This window comes from Zootoca vivipara, chromosome Z2, assembly GCF_965207765.1.
Source record: "Zootoca vivipara chromosome Z2, rZooViv2.hap1.1, whole genome shotgun sequence".
Classification (NCBI taxonomy): Eukaryota; Metazoa; Chordata; class Lepidosauria; order Squamata; family Lacertidae; genus Zootoca; species Zootoca vivipara.
The window spans coordinates 47673917-47682846 of record NC_142585.1 but is presented as its reverse complement, the minus strand read 5'-3'; the positions used below and the strand labels follow the sequence as shown (position 1 = coordinate 47682846).

Genomic DNA, 8930 nt, shown 5'->3' with positions numbered 1-8930 from the left:
AGGCACTTTTGAAGGAAAATCCAGTTTGTTCTTGTGTACAAAAGGAGGCACTGGAAGAACATCTCTCCCCACAGCCCCACTGTCAACAGTGCCTGGTGTCACTTATATTGCCACTGTCAGCACGTAATCACAATAAAGCAAATCAAGATGCTTCCAGTAGGACTGTGGCTTCTGGCGCATTGGTACAATCACAGTGTGTCTTAAAATGGTATGAGAGGTAAGATTTTTAGATGCCAAAGAAAACTGATCAAATTGTGCTGTATTAGGGAATCTAAAAATATGATCATTGCCCCTTTTTCTTTTAAGAAAAAGTCTATATAAGACAAGTGATATGAGAGCAGCCAGGATTCCCTTCCTTTTTTTTTTTACAATCTATTTTTATTAATTTTCCAATACCAGGATTCCCTTCCAGTACACCACACTCTATTCCTTTGTTCTCAGGAGTCCACAGCACAAAGCTCGAGGCAAAGTATAAAGTGCTTTTGGGTTTCCTGGTCAAGTCAGCATTGCTGTTTGTGTCTATGCTCTGGAAAGTCTCTTCCTTGATCCTAAAGCCATTCAGGATAATAATTGGTGAGGTAGTCTTTGTGCTGAGCCTTTAAAACCCCAAAATTGTCTCCAGCAAAGTCTTCAAAGGAAGAAAGGGACACGTGAAGCCACCGTTTTGCAGCCTGTGGTTGAGAACACTTTCTCCTCTGCTGGAAAGTAAGGGATGCTGTCAGCAGTTGCCTGGATGACATCTGGCTGTGGCTCTAGGTCTAGGCTGGCAAGCTCATTGGCCACACACAGTTTCACATGGTGCTGCTTCAAAGGCAGGAAAGGCACGAGGAAATCAATAAGGTGCTGGTCGATTATCCCAGACTTCCAAAATCCATCTGCAGGAGAGAGAGAAATCAGGTTTTTATGCAACAAACCCTGGTTAAGTAGGGGAAAGGCCTGTACTCTTGAAGGAAGGGGCCAGTAGTGCATCACATATGTTTGAACTGGACCACTGAATCCCACCCCTGGGGGAGGAGAGAGAGATTTTTGCAAAACAAATATCTGGCTGAGGTTGTTATTTCCTTCCAGGTAATATGGGCCACAGTGCCTTTGTGTGGCTCCTCCTTCCTCAGCAAGAGTTTTACTGCCCACATTTTGTGTGAAAAGCTCAATGATCCCGTTGCTGTGGCATGGTTCTCTCACCCAAGGCCACTGAAGGAGGGAAAGGGTATTTCACCCACAAAAGGGTCACCACTATAAAATGACAGTAGTTTTTAAAATGCCATGTGGGCAGGTGGTCCCAAACACTTCTGTCTGTGTTTGCCTCCACAAATTCCTGGTGGGGCTTGGAGTAAACTCAGTTTGTGGGGAAGCAGGTATGTTGAGGGGAGAAGTGTGGGAGGAAGAGTTTAGTACTTCTCTCCCTTTTCATATTGTTAAACTATGGAATTCACTCCCACAAAAATATAGTAATGGCCACCAACTTAGATGGCTTTAAAAGAGGGCAAGACAAATTCATAGAGGATAAGGCTATTGGCCACTATGGCAGCTGTATGTCTTTGAATATCAGTTACTGGGAATCACATACGGGGAGAGTTGCACTAAGGTCCTGTTTGCGGGCTTCCCACTGTGGCAGCTGGCTGACCACGGGGAGAACAGAATGGTAGATCAGATGGGTCTCTGACCTGATCAGGGCTGTTCTTATGTTTCCTGTTTCTCAAATGATACTCACTTTGGGGTTTTTCAAAAGCAGCTTTGAAAACTGATGCTTCCAGATCTTTGTGGCTGATCTCCTCACGGTCTTTATGGGCCCTCCAGAGGTCCAAGGTCATTTGATTTATCTGCTCCCCACCAGCATTGCTATCAGAGAACAGACAGGATGCAAGAGAAAAGATGCCTTGTGAGAACACACACTTCATTCATAAGGATGTGCTTCACTGCTTTAACAACAATACTGTATTTATCACCTGCTCCTATATCAGGTTTGGGGAACTGTGGCTCTCCAGATGTTGCCAGACTCCAACTCCTATCAATAGGGATGGGAGGAATTGTAGTTCAGCACATCCGGGGGGAGTGGGGCTCAGGTTCCCAATCCTTGTCCCTACACCATCCTGCCACTTCCCCAAGATCAGAAGGAGAGGCCTTTCTCTTCCTTGCCTAGGCTGGAAGCACACCTGGGTGGGATAAGAGACAGCCTTTTCAGTTGCTGCACCCAGATCATGGAACATCTTGCCCCCTGTGAAGTCTGGTTGGCACCTCCCTTACTTTTAATTCCTGCTCGGCAGGGGGTTGGACTGGATGGCCCTTGTGGTCTCTTCCAACTCTACGATTCTCTGATTATAATTTTTGCTGGTTACTGAGGACATTTTTATAACGACAGGCTTAATTGGATAGGTAAACAATGTTTTCTTGAAATTGATTTTTTGTTATATGTGCTAAGGTGCTCTGAGTAGTGTACATAAGACATAGAAATTTTCTAATAAATAAATATAAAATATGCACTTATCAGTCCCATAGATTACAGTTCTGAACCTGCTTACCTGAAAGTAAGCTCCACTGAACTGAAACAGACCTACTTCACAATGGGCAAGTATAGGATTATGCTGTTAGAGCTGGCTGTTTTCATTTAGAATCAGATTTTAAAGAAAGCAAAATCAACTGAAGTTTATGCACAGGCAATGGTGCTACCAGGGCAGGACTTTGGGACAGGCATCTGGGGTCAGGCCTAGCTGAATGAGCAGAAAGGCAGACAAAGACAACAGAGCTAGGCTTACCACATTTTGAAAACACTTAGCATCCAAAGAGTCTATAGGATCATTAAGTCAAATATTATCTTACTGCACTACAGCTGGGGTCTTTCTTTCACAACTTTCAGGCAGAAAATATAATTTGGGGATGGAAGAGGAGGGATCGGTTTTCAGATGGTAAGCAATTCCTTACTGGATAATTTCCCACTAAGTCCAATATGGAAGGGCTGTATTTCAGGGGCAGAGCACCAGCCTTGCCTGCAGAAGGTCCCAGGACCAATCCCCAGCATCTCCAGTAAGGGCTGGGAAAGAGCTCCTCACTGGAACCCTAGAAAGCTGCTGCCAGGCAGTGTAGGCATTACTGAGTGAAATGGGTCAATGGTCCGGCTCTGTATACCGTGTTTCTCATAATATAAGACACGTCTTATATTAATTTTTACTCAAGAAAATAAGCCTGTGGCTTATATTCGGGGGTGTCTTATTTTTTAAAAAATTACCTCTTCCTGCTGCGGCTCGGCGCCCAGAACTGGCTGCTGCGCACTTTGTTGGCACTTCAGCAGGGCACGCTGCTGGGTCCTGCCGGGTTGGGGCTCCAAGCTGTGCGTGCTGCAGCTCTTGCTGCGTCCCGCCGCCGGCTTGGAGCTTGGCAAAGCGCGCGCTGCTGCCTTTGCCAGCTCCCGCTTCGTTGGGGCTTGGCAAAGTGCGCGCTTTGCCGAGCCCCGACTGAGCGGGAACCAGCAAAGCCAGCAGCCCGCCGCCGGCTTGGAGCTCGAGCTGGCAAAGGGTGGGCTTCCCGCCATGTAGTGCTGCTCCCATCCGGAGGAGGCTGCCATGGGTGCCGAGGCCCCGCCTCCTCTTCCTCCTCCTTCCCTGTGTCCTTGTCTCGGCTCTGGCTGAGCTGGAAGAGACGGCAGGAGAGCAGCACAGCGCGAGCTCAGCGCGCGCCAGGGAAGGAGGAGCCAGGCCGGGCGGAGCTGCCGCGCTGCAATACACGAGGAGCCGGAACACGCACCGCTTCCTCCTCCTTCCCAGCTCCCACCAGCGTATCCTCTGTCCCGCCACAGCCGCCCGGCCTGCCTGTCTGCCCGCCCTCCGGCTTCCCCACGCCAGAGGCTCCTCCTCGCCCTCCGGCTCCGACTGCGCTCCCTCTCGCGCTCCCGGTTGCCTCCTTGACTGGGTCCCTGCTTGCAGCTGCTGGCGCCGCTGCCCTCTTCCTCCTCCTGTCTCTCGCCTGGGCATGTCGTCCCGTTTTCCCTCTCAGAAGGTTCTTGCTGTCGGCCGCTGCCTGCTCCTTCCTCGCTTCCCGAAACCGCCCTTTCAGACCTTTGCCGGGTCCCGCTGGGTTGGGACTTGGCGTGGCGTGCCCTGCCATACCAGCATGTCTTATTTTTGGGGTATGCCTTATATTTTGCCAGGTCTTGAAAATCCTGCCATGCCTTATTTTGTAGGGATGTCTTAAAATATGAGAAACACGGTAAGGCAACCTCCTGCCTTTCATATCTGCTGTTTAATCAGTGTCTACCTAATAAAAACGAAGATGGCTTTCCTGTAGTTTGTTCCAAACACAACCCAGGAAGGTCCCAAGAATGGGATAATCACATCGATCAAGCCTGGGTGCATTGTATCCATATCGTCGAAGAGAAACAGTGATCGGCCACAGCGTGTCAGATTCCCCTGGATCCAGTTCTTCAGATCGTTCTGGGAGAAGATAGAGAAAAAAAATACTCATCCAATACACAAACAGCATGACCATGTAAGGAAAAAGAGATCACTTCAAACGGCAAGGCCTTTTACACACACTTTTCAGAAACGTTTAGAATATCCTTAGAGGTTGCAGGATGTTGTTTTTTGACTACCACAAGGCCCATATTTAACCAGGTGGTAGCAGTGTGGTATGGTGAGAGGTCAGGAGATCCCAGCACCCTTTGTCCAATCTGCACAGACTAGGCTGAGTATTTCTATAAACCCAGGTAGGCGGAACCTGCAGCTTTCTGGATGGTGTTGGGACTCATAACCTGCTTCTATCCCTGACCATAGTCCATGCTGGCTGGGGCTGGAGATAACTGGATGCCAACATCATCTGAAGGGCCAGAGGTCCTTCATCTTCTGAGGCCCTCTTTCATGCCCCCCCCTCCTCGAGTGGGTGGCAACACAAGAACTGGCCTCTGCAGTGGCTCCTTTTCTGTGGAATGCACTCCCCAGGGAAGTTTGCCTTCATTATACACCTCTAGGCGTCAGGCAAAAATATTCCTTTTTAACCAGGCCTTTAGTTGATCCAATTTACAACCTATCCCCTTTAAAAAATATGGGGGGGGGCTATTGGGTTGTTTTTATTTTTATTGGGTATTTTGTGGTTTTACATCTTGATTTTATTTTGTGACCCGTGGGTATAGAGCGGAATATAAATTCAATCAACAACAAGAACAGGCAGCTTCTTATGTTTATGATTACCTCTCCCAGCCTCTGCCAACCTCTACTTTAAGAATGGCAAAGGAAGTCCTGCTGTGGCCCAAGGGGCTATGATATAAGGAATGGCCTTCTCTGTTGTGATGCCATGCATTTGGAAATTTGGTTTTCCCCTCCCCAATGACTTCTAAATAAAATAAAATAAAAATAAATATTTCTCCAAGCCCTTGGCCAACTGTTGGAATGCAGAATTTCTGCTCAGTGTCATGATGACGACAGCTCCACCCTTGTCCGCCTCTTTAATTATAATGTCTGGGTTGTTCCTGGGATTTTCTATGGCTGAGAAAATCTCAGGAACAACCCAGACATTATAATTAAAGAGGTGGACAAGGGTGGAGCTGTCATCATCATGAACAAAACTGATTACACCCAGGAGGCCCACAGACAACATTCCAATACTGCCTTTTACATGAAATTGGACTCAGACCCCACACAAGCATACAAAAAAGAACTGAACAAGATTGTCAAGGAGCTACCCTACACATCCAAGAACAGATCCTCACAAACACACCAGCGGAACCTCGGCCAGGAACTTTCTATCTTCTACCTAAAATACACAAACCAGGAAATCCAGGACACCCCATCATCTCAGGTATTGGCACCATTACAGTGGGTGTTTCCGGCTATATGGACTCTGTTCTGAAACCATATGCTATCAGTGCTCCCAGCTACGTACGTGACACCACAGATTTTCTGAGGAAAATACAATCTTTGAACAATCTTCCTAACAATACTATACTAGCCACTATGGATGTGGAATCTCTATACACCAACATCCCACACAATGATGGTTTACAAGCCATAAGGAATACCATTTCAGATAAAACCACAGTGGACTTTGCTACCAAACTCTGCCACTTTGTCCTTACCCACAACCACTTCAAATTTGGTGATGACCTGTTCCTCCAGATCAGCGGCACAGCCATGGGCACCCGCATGGCCCCACAGTATGCCAACATCTTCATGGCAGATTTAGAACAACGTTTCCTAGACTCCTACCAACTCAAACCTCTCTTGTACCTACGATACATTGACGATATTTTTATTATCTGGACACATGGACAACAGACCCTGGAAACCTTCCACCAGACATTCAATGACTTTCACCCCACCATCAACCTAACAATGAACCAATCTATGCAAGAAATACATTTTTTGGACACTACTATAAAAATACAGGATGGACGTATAGACACCACCTTATACAGAAAACCAACTGACCGACAAACATATCTACATGCCTCTAGCTACCATCCCAAACATACCATTGTATACAGCCAGGCCCTACGTTACAACCACATCTGTTCCAACTCTACAGACAGAGAATCTCACCTAAGAGATCTACAGCAAACCTTTTTAGAACTAAAATATCCACCTGATGAAGATAAACAACAGATCAACAGAGCCAGACTGATACCTAGAGAGAACCTGCTGCAAGACAGACCCAAAAAAGAAAATAACAGAACACCACTAGTTATCACATACAGCTCCCAAGTTAAAACAGTACAACGCATCATCAGAGATCTACAGCCTCTCCTGGACAATGACAGCTCCCTTTCTCAAGCTCTGGGAGGAAGACCTTTCATTGCCTACAGACAGCCACCCAATCTTAAACAACTCCTCACCCACAATAATACAACCACCAGACTTAACATGGACACTGGTACCAGAGCCTGCAATAAACCCAGATGCCAACTTTGCTGCCACATACACCCGGACAACATCATTACTGGCCCCAACAACATCCAACATACCATCTCAGGACTATTTAATTGTGTATGCCATCAAATGCCAACAGTGCCCTTCAGCTCTCTATATTGGACAAACAGGCCAAACCCTACGCCAAAGGATAAATGGACATAAATCTGACATCAGGAACCATAAGACAGAGAAACCAGTAGGAGAACACTTCAATCTCCCAGGACATTCTATACAAGATCTCAAAGCAGCTGTTTTATTACAGAGAAATTTCAGGAACAGACTGGAAAGAGAAATTGCTGAATTGGAAATCATTACCAAGCTTAAAACCATGGAACCACCTGGGATGAATAGAGACATCGGATTCTTATCTCATTATGCATGATCAAGCTTTCTTTAGCGCCTCAGCCCTTGCTCCCCCCCCCTCCCCCAGGACTAATTGCAGTCATCAGCAGCCGTTGATCTGACACTTCTGTTTCCAGTGTATCTGAAGAAGTGTGCATGCACACGAAAGCTCATACCAATGACAAACTTAGTTGGTCTCTAAGGTGCTACTGAAGGAATTTTTTTATTTTGCTTCAACAGGATACAGTTAGGTTTAGCAAATGAATCAGGTCACAAAAGGTGACAAAGCAACAGATTAGGTCAGGCTACACAACTGCTCACTGAAGCCTCCAGACTAAGTGTGTCCTGCTGCATTTTTAAAAAAGGGACCTGTGTGGCGAATTCCGCACAGGAAAACAAAGCCTGCAACTTGGTGCTGAAAGGCAGCATCCTTACCTTGTACTGCTCGATGTGTTCTGCATGGGGGAAGTGAACTGCTGGGGAGAAGTGGTGGACATATGGGCTGTGAAGCCCAGTGCGAAAGAGGTAGTGGACCAGCAGAGATCCAACGAAGGTTTTCCCCGTGCCGGTCGAGCCGTGGAAGGACATCACCAGGGGCTTCTCAGGGCTGTGGTTGTGCACAAACCCCCTCAGGCCTTTCATGAGAAGCTGCCTTACCAAGGGCTGCCCGACCAGGTTCAGGGCCAAGTCGCATTCTAGACCTGGGATGAATCAAGAGGTTTAGTGGGGAGGGCATTCTTCTTTTTGCACTGCTTTCAAAAAACATGCATGTCTCATCCCCCCCACCCCCAGAACTGCACCTGAGGGGTGGGTGGGTAATATGGGGACAGGTATTGTGGGGGGCTCCAACCCCCAACCCTTCCTGGCCCTGGGGCCAAGATCTGCCCTCACAACAACCCTTGGAGGAAGGTGCATATGGTACAGCAGGCATAGGCAACCGTGGCTCTCCAGATGTTTTGGAACTACAACTCCCATGATCCCTAGCTAACAGGGCCAGTGGTCAGGGATCATGGGAGTTGTAGTTCCAAAACATCTGGAGGGCCAAGGTTGCCTATGCCTGTGGTACAGGATTAGGAGTGGCGCAGTGGGAACCAGAACTTCTGCCAACCCCGGCCACGCTCCCCCTGAGCGCTCGCGCCTGCGCACTCTCCCTCCTCTCCCCTCTCACCTGCCAGGTCGGGCCGGAAGTCGCACTCGCAAGAGCCCGAGAAGCTGCAGTGCCAGGAGCTCAGGTCCCAGGGGGCGCTCGAGCCCACCAACCCCAGCAGAGGGTGGAGGAGGAGCCAGAAGGGCAGCGCCAGGCGCGCCCCTCCCCGCTCCATAGCGCTGCCCAGGAGTCGCGCCGCACCTGCCGCCGCCGCCGCCGCCGCTACCGCGGCCGATCTGGCTCCCAGCATGCCCCGGGGCCCAAGCGGGAGGGCGGGGCGCAGCTCCGTAACTGGGCAAGGTTCTCTTCTGACGCTACGGAAGGGGTGGGGCCTGATGGGCGCGCGGGGCTGCGGAGGGGCGGGGCTTGGGTGACCGGTGGTTAGGAGGGGAGGGCTCACCTCGAGATGGGGTTTTGGCGGGAAAGACGCTGAGGGGGGCGGGGAAAACGGCGCTTTATTGACACCTGGGTTTTTTTTAGGATACTGTAATTTTTAAAGTTGGGAAGTGTGTATGAGAATAATGCTGTAGTCGAAACAAAAGGAAAAT

At 48.7% G+C, this 8930-nt stretch overlaps 1 protein-coding gene across 1 annotated transcript; it reads right to left on the bottom strand.

The window, feature by feature from the left end:
• Positions 1 to 356: 356 nt before the first annotated feature.
• On the bottom strand, positions 357 to 8648 carry TOR2A (torsin family 2 member A). The gene is made up of 5 exons (XM_060270507.2): positions 8404 to 8648; positions 7671 to 7936; positions 4249 to 4424; positions 1712 to 1839; positions 357 to 875 (listed from the first exon to the last, which is right to left on the bottom strand). Exons 1-5 carry the CDS (start codon positions 8630 to 8632, stop codon positions 631 to 633), a joined length of 1044 nt encoding a protein of 347 aa, XP_060126490.2. The 5' UTR covers positions 8633 to 8648; the 3' UTR covers positions 357 to 630.
• Positions 8649 to 8930: the final 282 nt, after the last annotated feature.